This window comes from Poromitra crassiceps, assembly GCF_964638095.1.
Source record: "Poromitra crassiceps genome assembly, chromosome: 22".
Classification (NCBI taxonomy): Eukaryota; Metazoa; Chordata; class Actinopteri; order Beryciformes; family Melamphaidae; genus Poromitra; species Poromitra crassiceps.
The window spans coordinates 4,377,261-4,395,315 of NC_139647.1; the positions used below are offsets into that span (position 1 = coordinate 4,377,261).

The 18,055-nt window shown below is 42.8% G+C and overlaps 1 protein-coding gene across 1 annotated transcript in view; it reads left to right on the plus strand.

Moving 5' to 3' along the window:
• Positions 1-512: 512 nt before the first annotated feature.
• The window catches only part of LOC310796455 (mitogen-activated protein kinase kinase kinase 5), a 53,380-nt gene continuing 35,837 nt past the window's right edge, over positions 513-18,055 (plus strand). Inside the window, exons 1-9 of the mRNA XM_083658635.1 lie at positions 513-969; positions 2,809-2,948; positions 7,200-7,387; positions 10,475-10,643; positions 12,779-12,885; positions 13,962-14,132; positions 15,955-16,067; positions 16,815-16,974; positions 17,660-17,810. Of these exons, the coding sequence (XP_083514761.1) occupies positions 621-969; positions 2,809-2,948; positions 7,200-7,387; positions 10,475-10,643; positions 12,779-12,885; positions 13,962-14,132; positions 15,955-16,067; positions 16,815-16,974; positions 17,660-17,810 (1,548 nt within the window). The 5' untranslated portion in view covers positions 513-620. The remainder of the gene's footprint in view (positions 970-2,808; positions 2,949-7,199; positions 7,388-10,474; positions 10,644-12,778; positions 12,886-13,961; positions 14,133-15,954; positions 16,068-16,814; positions 16,975-17,659; positions 17,811-18,055) is intronic.

Here is an 18,055-nt window from a genome sequence, read left to right on the forward strand (position 1 = left end):
ATCGTGTCTGTCTGGGCTGGGCTATCAGCTCAATTCTAACTTTGCTGAATGGATAGAATGGGGGTTTTTACCCCACCCTGACCCCGCCCCCAGGCTAACCCAGCGTCTATTGTGGGCGTTCCCAGACATGCGGACTGTCTCTATATTGGTAGGAAAAAGGCTTGTGACATCATCAGAATACTATGAATTCTCTATTGCTACATGTACGGAAAAGTAGGGCCGTTTTAAGGAAGCCCGCAGTGGATTTTGCGGGTCCTTGTCTGTCGAGACTCATGAACAGGCTATAATAGCAGCGAGAGCCCGAAGCTGGACTTGACAGTAAACAGACTGAACGGGTCTCTTGTTTCGCTTAAATGCCAGCGGGCGGGGCGGGGCGGGGCGGAGCGGAGCTGGGCTGGGGGAGGAGAGGAGAGGGAGAGGGAGAGGGAGAGGGAGAGGGAGAGGGAGAGGGAGAGGAGGGCGTGCCGAGAGAGTAACGTTACCGGACCGGGAATGTCACTGGAGAAGAAGGGGCGCGGACGCACCTGGGAATTACCAGAACACGCAACCTTTACCGAGCTGTCCCAGTGTTTTCGTGGAAGTTACAGCAGCTAGGCGATAACTGAGGAACATTTATAAACATGTACACGACTGAGCGCAGGCGGATGAGCCTGCGCTGCGAGGTGAAGAGGAAAGACCCCGTGTGGGTGATGTCGTCGGCTGGAAGTTTGTGGCAGGACGCTCTGGCCATCGAGCAGCTGACCAGCGCCAGCAGCAAGGCCACCTCTCCGCGGAGCCGCAGCAGAGCGGTGTCCGTGGCGTACATCGTGAACGAGGACGCGGCGTCGCTGCTGCCGCAGAGCGAGGAGAGTCTGTCGCTCAAGTGTCTGAAGGAAGCCTGCGCGGACGTGCACGCCGTGTTCAAGACCATCTCGTTCGAGAGGATCTCCCTGGGCACCACGGACATCCTGGATAGTTTCTACAATGCAGGCAAGTCTGTGCAGGCACGCGCCGACAGGTACAGGTACAGGTACGCTGACTGACGGGACAGAAATATGCGCAGCCGCAGTCGTACACGCCCATGTGTGTTTCTCTGTATATTATTCTGTATATTATTCAGAAAAGGTTCCTAAGAAGGTTCCTAAGAATCATCTCACATTCCAACAGACATGCTCTATCTACTCCACTTAAAAAAAAAATCTTTATTAGCAGTGTAACTCATTACAAAAGTAACATTAAATGTAATCTATTACTTTTAGCAGTAACTCAGTAATATAACTTATTACTTATAGGATTTCAGTAATATTATACCAGTTACTTTGTCAAGTAACTCAAGTTACAAATTGAGTTACATTTCATTCAATCAAAGCACATAATAAAAAAGATACAATCATTTCCTAATCAAACTGTGTGTTTTTATGCAAATGACCACTATAGATGACAATAACAAAGGAAAATAATAACATTTAGAATGTTGGATTGTTTACACTGACTTCAAGGCAGTTGACATTTTTCGGGATGGTTCCGGGCCAGCGATGTCATTCTGCTGCTGCTGTTGTTTTGGTGAAAGTAATGTAAAAGCAGTGTAATAAGCAACGAGTTACTCTACACAGACAGTAATATTGTAAAGTAACTTATTACTTTCAAATGAGAGTAACTAGTAATATGTAGCATATTACATTTTGAAAGTAACTTGCCCAACACTGGTCGTAACACGCCCATGTGTGTTTCTCTATATTATTCTGTATATTATTCAGAAAAGGTTCCTAAGAAGGTTCCTAAGAATCATCTCACATTCCAACAGACATGCTCCATCTACTCCACTTTGAAAAAAAAAATCTTTATTTACCTATTCATAAACTCAATATTCTTCAAACACGCTTATTCATCCACAAGTTTACTTACAGAAAGCAAGATCTTGCCGACACTTTTCGAAATTTCTTTACGTTCACTTCAGACATACATTCATATCACACAAGAAGACACAGCAATAATAACCTCTATTTACCTTTCACCCAAACATCAAATCATCAACACAACATTTCTTATAGAGGCCCCATGCTCTGGAGTGAATTGAATCTTCTTTTTTTGTTATCAAATTTTTTTAATTTTATTTCTTTGTCATGACAACAGACAATACACATAACAGAGACACAAACACATAACAAAAAATTAACCCCTACCCCCCCACCCCAGGCGGCAATCAATTACAATTGACCATCTTATCTTGTTAGATCAGGAGAGAAAAGTCTAAAAGATTGAAAGAAAAATAAAACAAAAAACAGTCAGCTTGTATTGTTTAGAATATACATTACGTACACTATTATCTATTAGATGTATTCAGAAGATCTTTCACTTTCTCAGCAAGGGAAACCCATGTATTAATAGTTAACTGTTTGGCATTATGCATTTTTGCTACTGACAATTGAGTGAATTGAATCTTCAACTCCGATCCATAGTTTCTCATTGACTCTTTAAAAAGCATCTTAAAAAGCATCTTATGCATACATGAACCATCCAACCATCAATCCAACTCATCAATCTGTGTATATTGTCTCATTATTCCTCCATCTGCAACGCTCTGCTTTGTACCTTGTCTCCTTATTTATCTGCAGAAGTCATTGTGTTAGCCTGGGGATGTCAATAGACTCATTTTCTGTTAGCCTATACATTGTAATTTTTTGATATGATTATGATTGTACGATTATGATTGTTCGATAGGAGTGGAACTCCGTACAAGCCCTGTGTGGGCTTCGTTCCCTCCTTGCACTGTTTTAGTGTGTGCTAAATAACTAAACTAAACTAAACTAAAAAACTCTTCTTCTGCAGATGTAGCGGTGGTCGAGATGAGCGACACTTTCTGCCAGCCGTCGCTCTTCTACCACCTGGGCGTGAGGGAAAGTTTCAGCATGACCAATAACATCATTCTGTATTGTTATAAGCAGGACAGTGACCTACAGGCGTTCAAGGTAACTGCAGCACAACACCCTTGCCAGCATCCATTGGATGGATTTGTAATATTAAAGACCCCCTGTAAAGTAATGTTTTAAGGTGTATAAAATACTCGACTTAAAGGTCCCATTCCGTGCAAAAGCTGTTTTTACTTGTAAATGCATATATACTGCTGTCATCCCTCCCTGTAATGAGTGGTCACAAGCTCAGAACTGCCACAGTTGGATTTGTCCCTATCCAGCTTCCCCCTGCAGTCTCCTTCAAGCCACGCCCCCTAACGCTCTGTTGGCCAGACGGGGTATCGGGACGTCACGATGGTCCTCAAGCATACTGCACGCGTCTCTCTCACACAAGCTACCTGCACCATTTTGTCTATAGCCACAAAATTAACACTTCTAGCTGTAGCGACGCCAACTGTACGTGATCCAGCAACTGCGGAGGTGCATTCGGTAAGTCTAGGCATTTTGAGATGTCCTCTTTAGCGTAGCGTTGCTATCGTTAGTTGCGGACACAACCTAGCGTGCTGGTCCACAGACGCTAATCTGATTGGCCGCTGGGAGCCTGGGGCGGGCTCTCCCTCAGCGGCCAATGGGAACTGTTAGTTCTGAATATATTATAGAAACAGACCATTCTTGGGACCCAACGAGATGAGGAAGGGACAACTCCGTCACAACAAACAGGGTTGCTATATTTTCGACAAATTATTCCAGAATCATGTTTTATGGACCAGAGACACACGTTTTTAAGAGGTTACAGCTGCACGAATTGGGACCTTTAATTAAAATAGTAATTGGTCTGATGTTTCTTTTTCATAAACAGTTGAATTACCTAATCAAAACTTTAAAATTACTCCCCCCCCCCCCCACCTTCTCCCTCATTAAAATGTCTAGAATCTGTAAAGTTTTAAAGCTGCAGTAGGCAATATTATTATAGAGACAGTCCGCATGTCTGGGAACTAGGGATGGGCATTTTAAGCCATTTAAATACTCGAGTACTCTCCTTCTATTATGAACGAGTACTCGAGTACTCGCGCGGGGGGGGGGATCTGTGTGATTACTATGGTAATGACGGAGCAGGGGTAATCTGCTGTGTGTGGGGCTGTTCACACATAACGTTTGCATTTTTGCATGGAGAAAGCGTTACCTGGAGCATGTGAGGAGAGGGACTGACTGACTGTGATATTAGGTGAGGTGACGCTAAGCTAACGTCTAAACTAAAGCCTACCTCAGACAGCATCTCCGATGGTTGGATGGATGGCATTAGCGCTTCGGAGCGGACAATATTGTTGTGAAACAAGCGAAGGCTCAATTCCAATACATGTCCATTGTCCAGTATCATCCATTTTACTTTATGTTCACTGTTACACTAACGTAAATCCACGGATTACAAGGTCCGGTGTTCTGCCAAAAAGAGAAAACTGACCACTGACCAGTGTGATTAACGTTACAGCTGCAGCTAAATAGTGATCACCATGAAACGATTGTCTCCCAAAAAGCGATTCTTTCTCCACATTTCTTGTGACTAACGTTATGGGAAACGACAGTGTAGTCAGTAAACTACTGCAAAGTTTTGAATTAGTTTTATCGGCCGTGCGCTATGAAGTGTGCATCTGTCTCCTTCGGGAGCATATCTTCAGCCACCATTTTCGGGATGAGCTGGAAAACTTCCGGTTAAAACTTTCAAAATAATGTTACTTAAACAAAAGTAAATAGCTTATTTCCACGTTGGAGGAGAAAAGGGTATTTCAACGAACGAAGCAGCAAACCTTGTATCAAAATACTCGTGATGTTATATGGCATGAAACTATGGCTGTAACGCATTACTCAAAATAAATAAGGTTACAACTTACGTTACAATAAGCCTTTTATTTTGAAATCAACAAAGCGGATGATGTACTTGTACATTCTGGCTGACTTGACGCCCGTGCAGTTCATGCTGCCAGATCCACATAATGATGCATGCGTAGATTTAGACCATTTTTAAAGGGGTGGGGAGTGGGGCGAGTACCCGAACAGCGGAAACGTTACTCGAGTACTGACATTATGAACGAGTACTCGAGTACCCGAGTACTCGCGCCCATCCCTACTGGGAACGCCCACAAAATGTTAAACGGCTGGCGCGCGAGTGGGGTAAAACCGCCGATATATCTCATGGGCTGACTCACCAAAAGACGGTGCTGCGGCTCTAAACTACATGTTTGGGGGTTCTAGAGCAAGAACACAAGACGTCTGCTCAGATGTGCGTTTACTGTGGTGGTTAAATCCCCGATAGTGTCTGCCTGGGCTGGGCTATCAGCTAAATTCTAACTTTGCTGAATGGATAGAAGGGGGGAATTTACCCCACCCTGAACCCGCCCCCAGGCTAACCCAGCGTCTATTGTGGGCGTTCCTAGAGCCTGTATGGGCGTTCCCAGACATGCGGACCGTCTCTATGTAGAAGAGTGACTGTTTTGATCATAGCGTCACTGTTATCTCTCGACCTACCAGATAGCCATGGAATTCTGGGAAAAAATATCTGACAATACAAATATTCTCAAATGTGCGTCAAAGAAACTAAATCTGATCAAATGGGTGGTCCGACCATGGCCCTATAATGTGAACTAAATTAGGGGTCCTTTCCTTTATGTGAAAAATGTTAAGGATCACTAATCACCTACAGTATCTGCCTTTATCCACACCAAGATTGATTGATTGATTGAAACAATTTATTTCAAACAGTTAAAACAATACATAAATGAAAAAAACAGTAAACATAACAGTCTAATAGCCTTCAGCAAAAGGAAAATACGTAAACTCAAACATAAAGAAAAGGTGAACTGTTTGAAAAGGAGCAGGAAGAAGCCTAGGCTTATCGAGTCCTGCCCCCAAATCATTCATAAACAAATTCATACATCCCTATGCATATACCAACTCCCACGCTCCTCCACACACGCTCATGTATACATGTATACACATACATACATACATACATACACATATATATGTATATATATACATACGTATACAAACTTACCCATACACACACACAATATCATAAATCCACCCACATATCCCTATCAATACTTATTCCTAATAATACATTCCAATATTACCCAAATAACCCAATGCTTTGATATTAACTTGTGTTGTACCAATGCATATAAGAATACGGTATATACAATGTACACAACAATTCTATACATAATGTATATTACATTATAAAACGGCTCTCTCAAATCAAGCAATCTGATTGGTTCACAGCCATGGTATAAATACCGTATACCACTCTCATAACCCATGGCCATGGGTTATGAGTTGCCATGGCAACTCTCTTACTAAAAGGCTTTGGTTACCTCAAATGACAATAGAAAAAACAAAATGGCGGAGACAGCTGTCAGATCCTTGTGAATCGATCTTCGCTTATAACTTTACTAATACTTCGCAGAAAATTATGTTTTGTACAAGAATAGACGCGGGCTAATGTCTTCTTTGCAAAAAAAAGGCTGTTTATTGTTAACCCCGCATTCCGCATTTCTAAATAAGACGTAACGTTAGTTGGTTTCGGGCTTTGCAGAAAGCTCTCAGCTTCTCAGCAAGCGCCAGGATTGGCCAATGTCAACTTCAGTCTCCAGAACGATCCAATCAAATCACCCGCACGTCTATCTTCTTGCTAGAGGTCCCGCCTTACAGTAGTGTTTCAACTGACTCTATCAGAATGCCATGCCAGTCGGACTTATAGTATTATTATTATTATTATATTATCATACTTGGAAACCGTTTTATAAAAGCAATATAGCACTCGAGCTGCGTGTGTTGTGGCATATATCCCGCTGCTCACAGTTATCCCACTCGGCCTGCGGCCTCGTGGGATAACAGCTGATCAGCGGGATATATTTGCCACAACACACTGGCTCTCATGCTATATTGCTTAAATATACATCATGCACACCATATATTATACAGTATATGCATAATACAACACACACCACAACACTATCTTTCATTACACATACAATAAGTTTGATACATATACAGTATGTATATTAATGTACAGAATATACATCAGACCAGGCACACACACCCACCAATAACACAGTAATACGCTACCAGGGGGAAAAAAGGACATTGCCAAAAACAGCAAAATCCGAGTTACTCAAGATTCAATGTATTTCTTGATTAAATATTTTTTTTAATTAGATTTGAAAAGATTGGCTTGACAAACAAGTGATGCTTCGGCTGCATTCAGGAAGATCTGTGCGTGTGCATGCACGTATTTGTCTCCCCCTGCAGGAACAGTGCGGGAGCTACACGTTCATCCCGTACGTGGTGTCACCTCAGGGCAAGGTGTTTGCCTGCGATGCTACAGTCATGAAGGGGATCAAGGAGCTGATGCAGCCTAGCTTCCAGCTGGAGCCTCTGCTCACCCCGCTGGTGGAGAGAGTGGTGCATCTGCTGGACAACGTTCATGTTCAATCCAGGTCAGACGTTCATATGAGCCCAGAGCCGTGCCTCTCCACAAACAACAATCATTATCTCAGATTACAGATCAATGTTCCCCGTGTTGTAACTAATGCCATGTTCAGACTAGGAGGCCAAATCTGATTTGTGAACTTTAGTGACCTACAGTATTAATGACTTTATCCAGATTGGTTTTATGAGTTTGGACCCTCCAAGTCTGATTTGTGTCACTTGTCCCAAACCACATATGGAGGTAGTTTCCAAAATCTGCTTTCGACTGATGTGACTTGAGTGTGGACGGACGGACGCGCAGATCCACCAAATCTGATTTGAACGTCACTCACAACTCATCGTCAAATGCTTCTGCGCGGGAAAACCACGTCACCAACGTACGTATTTACTGACGCCCACGTCGTTACCATAGCAACCCATGCAGATAGGCCTGTTGAGGTCTGGACACACAGATCCGACTTGAGAATCAGATTTGTGGCAGTGCGGACACACTCCCAAATCAGATTTGGGAAACCAATCAAGATAATGATGATTAATGACTTTATCAGCAAATCAGATTTGCCTGTAATGTGAACATGGCCTAATGTTGTCCCTATGTTGTACTGTAATCCTGATAGCTGTAATCTGAAGATAGGAAGATAGGGATGTTCTGTATGCAGGTCAACTACATCTGTCATGGAAGTGTCCGTGGTCCAACATCTTCTTCCACTTATCAGTTTTGGGAAATCATGATCTTTACACGGCATTAGCTCAAGTCGGCTGGCTGACTCCTCAACCTCCTTGGACTCAACGGGGACTAATTCTCGTCTCTTGTTGCTAGGTCGTTACTAAAGGTCCTTACACATCAAGAGCGATGCGAATATACGGCACGAAATTGCGATGCGAGTTTTGACGCACCTGTCAATCACAGCCACAGATGTGTACACGTCGGAAGCGAATTTCTGAAAAATCGACCGTGGTTCGAAAAAAGAAACACCGCAATAACGCTCAGAGAAATTTCGCCGTTGGTATGCACGGTTGCATTGACTGATATAGGTTCGGAAAATATTATTGACGTGCGATTAATCGCACGAAAAGAACGCTCCTGAAGTGTAAGGACCTTTAGGGCCGAGCTACTTGCTGGAGTAGTAACATTACATTACATAGGAATCTATTCGGCATGATATTATTTTCCAGTTATTAGTCAGACCCCATGCATTTCCAGGGAGGACGGACACGCCCGTCTTTATTCGTCACAGACGACCACAACAACGCATGCAGGCACCGACACACACACACACACACACACACAGACACACACACACACACACACACACACACACACACACACACAGGCACACACACACACACACACACACACACACACACACACACACACACACAGGCACACACACACACACACACACACACACACACATATACACAGACAATTTACAGAAGCGCCTTGAAATGTGCTCTCCGCATTTCTCCACCCTCAGCGCCCACAGTGTCCCAGCGGGAGTCGAACCCAGGACCTTCTAGCTGTGAGGCGATAACATTAGCAAAACTTTTTTTTTTTGTGAATTGCCTCACAATATGAATGAATACATTTTGTTTGTATCTTTTATTTTGTTGGTAACCGTTACATTGTATAATCGCAATATAACACTCGGGGGTGTGCTTTACCGTCATTATTGGCACTTCAGTGAAGTGTACGCATCACTCGTGTAATATTGCTTAAATATCTTCCACTTAGTTGAGTCCAAAATGACCTGGAATCGTAGTTTTGCTCCAGAACTCCACATTTCACCTTCAGATTTCATTTATTTTGCCTTTTACAGGGATTTGCCTTGCATGGCTGTAACTAACGATTATTTTCATAATCGATTGTTCTGTCGATTATTTTCTCAATTAATCGATTAGTTGTTTGGTCTATAAAATGTCAGAAAATGGTAGCAAATAACGATCAGTGTTTCCCAAAGCCCAAGATGACGCCCTGTCTTGTTTTGTCCACAACTCAAAGATCAGTTTTACTGTCATACAGGAGTAAAGAAACCAGAAAATATTCACATTTAAGAAGCTGGAATCAGACAATTTAGACCTTTTCTCTTAAAAGTGTACTCAAAACGATTACCGGTAATCAATTATCAAAATAGTTGTCAATTAATTTTCTGTCGATCGACTAATCGATTAATCGTTGAAGCTTAGAGCTGGGTATTGGTTCAAATTTCAAGAATCGATTCGATTCCGATTCACAAGGTTGCGAATCGATTAATCCCGATTCGATTCGATTCGATTCCGATTCGATTAATTTCAATATCGATTTGGTTAGTGATACCAAAACGTGTTTTTTGAGCTGTAACCTGAATTACATGACTGTATGTAACACAGGGGTTCCCAACCTTTTTTGCGCCAAGTAGATACATGGGGAAAAAAAGTTGCGGACCGGTTGTCAATTTTAATGGTTTTAGTTACACATATATTTACTCACCAGGTGGTGACAAAGGGTAAATAACAGCCTTTTCATCTGTCAATAAAGACACTTTCACAATTATGCACAGCGATTTGATTTCAGACTATATAATTTATATATTATATACTATAGACTAATTTTTTATATAAAAGTAGATATTAATGATCAAACATTTCCATTTATGTAGCCTACAGTATTTATGTTTTTGTTTCAACTACAAACATAAATAATCGTCAACTTGAAACTATGTTTCAACTACCACACACAGCATATTATTTTAGCCTGTTTATTAAAAAAAATAAAAAATAAAAATAAATCGATCTCTGGACATATGAATCGATATCAAAGGATTAAAATAAAAATCGATTAAAAATCGGAGAATCGATTTTTTGAACCCAGCCCTATTGAAGCTCTAATGTAAAAGCACCGAGTCGGACATTTACAGACAAATATGACATTTAAGACATCAAAACAGACATAAACCACACAACAGGAATGACGGTGTAACATTTCAACATAACAGCTACGCCAGCCAACTTGGAAAGTGTATGACCTCTCTGTGTTCTTTCACTGACAGCGAGTACTTCTCTCTGTGTTCTTTCACTGACAGCGAGTACTTCTCTCTGTGTTCTTTCACTGACAGCGAGTACTTCCGGGAGTCGATCCTCCACGAGATCCGCACGGCGAGGGAGCGCTTCAGCGGCCAGGCCCTGAGCCAGGAGTTAGGCCGCATCCAGACACGACTCGACACCGTAGAGCTCCTCACTCCTGATATAGTCATGAACCTGCTTTTGTCCTACCGCGACGTTCAGGTATGTAGGCTACTGTGTGTGTGTGTGTGTGTGTGTGTGTGTGTGTGTGTGTGTGTGTGTTAGGGCATTCACGACTAGTGAATTTTACTAGTCGACTAGTCGTCCCTAAAGGTAGTCGACTAGTCGTTTTTTTTTTTTTTTTTTTTTTTTTTTTTTTATCTTTAAGAAAGAACATGAGGTATTTACATGGACTATCATATCCCATATCCCATATCCCCCACAAAGAACATCAAAACACAACAAAACAAAACAAGAAAACTGCATAAGATACACAATAATCCAAGAACAAACAAGACTATTGGCTAAACAACCAAACAAAAACAATGCATTCAGCTCCTATCCTGATAAGCCTAATGACACTGGGGTAAAAAGTTCTTAAAGTCAAACTCTGTATGTGGTTGCCATATTTTGGGGATGTCTAAGAATCTGCCTTTGCTCTTGTAGTAAATGTTATCCAACGTATGGTAGCTTGAGAGTTCATTCCACCAGTGAACTCCAGCTGGGGGATTGGATGCTTTCCAATTTAAAGCTATGCATTTCCTAGCTGCCAACAGGGCAAGATCTATGCATTTACTTTGAATGCATTGTTTTTGTTTGGTTGTTTGTCCAATAGTCTTGTTTGTTCTTGGATTATTGTGTATCTTATGCAGTTTTCTTGTTTTGTTTTGTTGTGTTTTGATGTTCTTTGTGGGGGATATGGGATATGGGATATGATAGTCCATGTATGTCGTGTAAATACCTCATGTTCTGTCTTGAAGATAAAAAAAAAGAGAAAAAAAACGACTACCGGTAGTCGACTACTAAGCACAGTGTCGACTAGTGGTTTTACTAGTCGACTAGTCTGTGAATGCCCTAGTGTGTATGTGTGTGTGTGTGTGTGTGTGTGTCGTGTGCACGCACGCAATATAAAGTGCAAAGTGTTTTCTATTACAAAACACGGCTGAGGAAATTTGATAGTGATGAGAATTGTGGGAGCCTGCGAGTGGCACGATGACCCAACAAACAGCACCAGGTTGTATTTCAAGTCTTCCATAGAGACACTGCTTGCGTAACGCGTCATCATTCAGAAGCCACGCCCCCCCCCCCTTCCTCCAATCCTGGCATTCTCCTATGTCGCGTGCATGGTTGCGTGTTGCACAAAAAGATCGTATATACGGAAGATGAACACTCCAACTTACTTCCTTGACAGCTAGATCCACATTTTTCTTCTCGCCAATTCTCAATGGCTTCCTTGTTTTACAAGGAAGTACAAGGAAGTACAGGGAAGTACAAAAAAACTTTAAAGCAGCTACGAGCAACTTTTTCGATTGTTATTAAACAGTATAATTACAATATTGATGCATCACATCTTACCTATAATAGTAGCTGAGACCAAAGCCGTGTGAATCGGAGATTGCTCCCTTAGATGATTATTAGTCTGTGTCTGTCTAAACTCACGTCAACAGGGGGCTCTCTCTCTCTCTCTCTCCTTACCGCCGGACCGGATAAACGCGGAAGTGAAACCCGGAAGTGAAACGCAGCTGCCTGCCTTCACCCGTTCGCGCTGCCAAGCAACATAGCATAAACAATGTGAACGCCACGCATACTCTCGCGAACATCTCTCGTTATATTCTAACAGGTTTTTGGAAGTTATTTTGTGGTTATGGCCGAAGTGGCTGCTGCAAACCGTTTCATTTCACTTCCTGATCTTCCCTGGCCACAGACAGACTAACACTGGCCGATTCACTCGGGCTTCAAGCGAGACTACTCTGCGTTGGTCTCGTCTACTATTAGAGGTAAGATGTGATGCATTGATATTAAATTTATACTGTTTAATAACAATCAAAAAAGTTGCTCGTAGCTGCTTTAACTGGCGATTTTTTTACATTTGTTGTCTGCGCAGCCCCACCACACAACAGCTTTTAGCTATGTTTAATTCAAGGGAAATGACGCTGGTGTGGGGAAATGAACGGAGCTTTTCCCCCATGATGGGCGTGGCCTATTTCATGCAGTGTCTCAATAGGGGTAGTGACAAAATAGGGTAGTGAAAGGACAAGTTGAGGTTTATAGTTATTGTTCGCATTGAGTGTTGTAATGAACTGGTCATGAGCATGGTGAGTAATACCTTGTAATTCTCCACTCTCTGGGTTCCTCAGGACTACGACGCGATCATCAAGCTGGTGGAGACACTGAACAACCTGCCCATGTGTCTGGTAGCGGCACATCCCAATATCAAGTTTCACTACATATTTGCGCTCAACAGGTACCCTTTGCGTCTCCTATTGCATTCATATTGTGGCTCACTATCGAAGACGATCAAAATCTAGGCTACATGATTTTTGCAGGATTGCAATCTCTCATATCCCAGAGTGTCTTCTCAATGTTGCCCCAGATATAATCCCAGTGACTACGTTTACATGCACACAATATTCCACTGTTATTCGGAAAATGACAATATTCTGAATTTGATAAGGGTCATGTAAACAGCATATTCCAGTTGCATTTTCCGAATTTGCCCTTTTTCCGAATTTAGCATTTTCCGATTAAGACATCTGGGTTATTCCAGTATTATTCTGGTTTTAGGAGGATTCTTTGATCATGTATACAGCGCATTCAGAATATGCGTCTCAATCAGGGTTTTTACCGCAGTTTGTGACCCATGTTGCGTGTTTGTGGTCAACTGATGTGTGCTAGAAAGCGCTAGAAGAGGCGATATAATTATTAGGCTATAATAATCCGTCTGGCAAATCTCTGGCATGCGAACAGAAAAGCCCACATTTCTGATCGGGAGGAGATGAGATGTTTGGTTGCCCACGGAAGTCCAAAGTGCTTGCGACCCTGCGAGGTAATAACGTAGGCTACTAGCCTACTTTTTATGAAAGACTTGGATGTGAAAATAATCGCAACGCCAAACTTCCCAGCAGCAAGCTCCTGAAATGGACCAAGTGATCCTGGTGAGAATAGCGCTGCTCTGTTTATTCTCAACCGAAAAACTCTGCCTACCTGCATCTCTCTCTCTCTCCCCCCCCTCCCTCACGTGTCGAGGAGGGCGAGCTACGGCTGCATGTAAACGGGAATATTAGTGGATTATTCATTTAGTCGGAATATTGTCATTTTTCCGAATATGGGCAAAAAGCGGAATATTGTGTGCATGTAAACGTAGTCACTGTCTTCTCAATGTTGCGCCCAGAGTGTCTTCTCAGTGTTGCCGTGCCATTCTTCTCAGCCTGTAGTATTGACTTTAGCTTGCAGGTCTAGTTCTGAAAGGTTAAGGATTTTGTCCACAGTTTCATCGTCTGCTGCTGATACCACCAACATCTTCTCCCCCCCCCCCCTCAGGAGGAATCGACCCGGCGATCGTCTCAAGGCGTTGGAGCTGATCCTGCCCATCGTGGAGTCGGGGGGCAAAGTGGCGTCCGACGTCTTCTGCCTGTGCGGGCGGATCTACAAGGACATGTTCATGTGCTCCGGATTCAGCGACCACCGCAGCAGAGACCAGGCCTGTTATTGGTACGTACGTCAGAGTCCTCCTGTCATGTTTAATACAACCACCCATTAGATGTCTCACTCTCACCCAATAGACGCATCACAATGTTTGTTTACAATATCTTCCGGGTAGATAAGCCCTCCCTGCGTCACGTACATACAATTTAATGGAGCGGAGCGGACACGGGGCAAGGAACAACCGAGATAAGGAGAAAATAGTTACGTCTAAAATAGTGATGTGACGTTCGCAAACAATCCGAATCTATTGAACGGCTCTTTGCTATGAACGAAGGGAACCAAGTCCTACTTGAGAGCCCTTCATTTTAATGTTGTGCCCAAAGTTCACTGCCTGCAGCTCCCCAGCACACACACAGGTTAGACCTCCATCCCTCCCTCTGCTAGCCCGCTGAGCAGGGAGCGTGGGGCAGGGAGGATAGGTCGGGTGCATTCCTTAATTGCTCCCGGCGCATGCCGTAGCTGGCCTGGGTGGGCGGACTCAGCTTAATATCAAAACGGGCTACGCCGCGGAGTGCATCTGCCGACTTTCTGGGTAGCGAATTGCATGAATTGCATTCAAGGACAGCCAACTTTCGGCTCAAAGTCAGTCAATTCACTGACTAATGCTGCTGCAGTCCACTGATGCAAAATGAAATAGTGGTGGGTCTAATCAAATCGGATCCAAATCATACCATATCATTATATTAGTGATTTCGCAGAGAAACAGTAGTGCGCGCCCCATTACAAAAAAAAAAAACTAACCAGGAGCCACTATTTTGAACGGCTCTCAGAAATGAACGGAGCCATAAGATCCGGCTCCCTTCAAAGAGCCCTAATTCCCATCACTAGTCTAAAATGCATGTTTGATGCTTTCATATCTCAACACTTTCACGAACGCTAGTTTGGAGACTGTATTTACCTGTTCAGCCACAGACTAAAGGAAATGACAGCTTGAGTTTACCCAAAACTAGCAGTTCGTCTGACCAGCGGTGAGATGCCAATGTTGGGTAGATTTGATTGAGATCCTAACACAGTACATCAAAAAATAAGCCCAGCAAATACGTAGGTTGGATCACCATGTTTACCTTATCTTTAAAAAATGACAGTTATGGCTGAAAATGACAAGAGAAATAAACCATAAACAAGTTTTCAGATATCTGCCCGAATCAAGTTGTTTACCCGGAAGTGATTTTGTCATTGGCGCGACGTCAGGGTGATTGGGTCTATAAAAGGCGTGGTTTGTCTGCCCTGTTTCTGGTGAATGGTGTTTAAGAAATTTACCACGAGAGGAAGGGGGTTGTGGCCACATTTACCACTGGTACAGGGTTGTGGCACGAGGCGAAATTTACCAGTGGTAAATTTCTTTTCTACAATAGCTACCACATAATATAAAAAATACACAATTGTAACATTCAATTCATTTATTTACAATCATTACTGGTTTCAGAATACATTTATCCTTCCGCCACAGAATATAGTTCCATTGACAGTCCCAGGTTCACTCCGTGACAACTCAAGCTCAGCCAGTTCTCTCTCCCCAATTTCACCATGTCGTTCTTTGTTCACTTCACCTTCATCTTCATCTAACCACTGCTCAAAACTCAATCCACCCAGTAAATCAAACGTTACTACGAAATCGGACATTTCCTTGTTAGAGATTTGTAGACTGACAGGCTAACAGTGGGCGGAGTCAGCACAGGTGTTCTTCATTCATCAGGGAGCGGAGTGATACTGCGGTTGGAGCCGAACTGTAGATTGTTGGCCTATTTACCACTGTTGCTAGCCAATCAGAATCCAGTATTCACTCATGCTGTTGTAGAATAATGATTTGATCTGTATTACTCTGCAGGTACGGCAAAGCGTTTGAAGCAGAGCCAACCCTGCACTCTGGCATCAACAATGTGGTTCTCCTGATGGCAGCCGGCCATGAATTTGACACTTCTATTGAGCTGCGCAAAATAGGTGCTTTGTGCTCTCCGATCCGCTGACTCTACATAAGAGAAAAGCTTCATGACACAATATTGTGTCATGAAGCTTTACACGGATTACAGCATTACACGTTAGCATTATCCTGCCAGGCATACATTGCTTTCAGAAAGGTCTTAAAAAAAAATTGAACATCTATGTTTTGTAAACCATGACTGACTGAATGTGCATATAGCCTTTTGGATTTGAAACCCTTTAGGGCAGGGATACTCAACTTGCTTTGCCCGGGGGTCACTTTCGTGAAATGATAGAAGGCCAGGGGCCAGTTAATAAACAAACAATATACATTTTTCTGTAGCGGATTGTAGGTTTTTGGGGTGTCAGCCCAGAGTTTAGTCTGACAATGTTGTGCACACCGGATAGTTAGTTAGGTTAAGTCAGTTAGGTTAAGTACATACATAAGTGCCTGGGTAGCGAGCAGACGGCGGTATTTGACAATTTAGCAGCGAAATCATAGATTATTGAAAAATATTCCATGTTCCGGACTGAAATGCTATGACAGAAGTGGAGTATTGGCCAGAATGACATGAACATTTGGACACTTATTCAGCGGGTATCTTGCATGTTGCGTTCAGGTGCACTGTAAAAAAAAAGAAAAGTGCAATTCCATCGTGGGCCACACAGGGGGCGCAAGTTGAGTATCACTGCTTTACGGTTTATATTTATTTGCTCATGAATTGTTCCGCACTGTGCTCTGCTATCTGTTGTTGTGTCGGTGTCTAGGTGTGACCCTAAGCAGCCTGCTTGGGAGGAAGGGGAGTTTGGAGAAGATGAAGGACTACTGGGATGTAGGCTTCTACCTGGGAGCCAGCATCCTAGCCAACGAGCACAAGAAAGTCATCGAGGCCTCTGAAAAACTCTACAGGCTCAAGGCCCCTATATGGTGAGCCTTAACCCATTGATACCTGATGCAGCATTTGTGTGTGTATCCCTTTAAGACGGCGAACCGCGTCACGCGGTCTTAAAGGGATACACACACAAATGAGGGATATACACGCAAATGCTGCATCAGGTATCAATGGGTTAAGCACCCACTCTAGCTTAGCAGTAATTGATGCTGATTCAAGGTTTTTAGGTTTTTAATCACTAATTTGTAGGGATGTCACAATATATCGTCCCACAATATATCGCGATATCAAAACGTGACAATTTGTATCGTTGAGATGAAATCTCATATCGTGAGAAAAAGAAGCTGAACATGGTGGCACTGATCTGCATCTGATTACATGCTCGCTCTCCTTTTCATTGCTTTGCTTCAACAGACGAGGGACGTTACAGACACGGAGGATGAAAATGGTGAAATGACTCAAATTAGCGTGGAGGATGCCCCCTCAACTTACAAATCGATCACAAAAAAATATTGTTAAAGTATCGTTATCGTGAACCCAATATCGTGTATCGTATCGTATCGTGAACTGAGTGTATCGTGACACCCCTACTAATTTGATTATTGCTCTGATTAAAACAATCGTAGAAGGCATTAGAAGGGAAGCGGTCTTATTCTTTGTAATTGAGTATGTCCCATATTAGATTTGCTTACATTAGCAAGTTTATTTTGTCTCTTCAAGGTATGTGGGCTCCATCATGGAAACGTACATCCTGTTCCGTCAGTTTGCCAAACCACCAGAGAGTAGATCTCCTAAACAGGACACTGTGGACTTCTGGATGGAGCTGCTTCTGCAGGTCTGCAAACCCACCGAGTCCACAGACCGATGCCCAGTAAGACAAATATGACACATTACTGTAAGCGCACTAAGCAGGCAATAGCAGTAATGGTAGTATGTGTCTGTTATATATATCTGACTCAGCTGTACCCATTTGTATGTCATACTTGTCATACACAATTTCAATGCAAATTGTGATCAGGAGTATAAACATCAAGCAGAAAGCAGGAAAACCACAATCTCACATTAGAAAATAATGGAAGCTATGTGTTAAGAAAACATCAAATCCCAAAAGGGGGG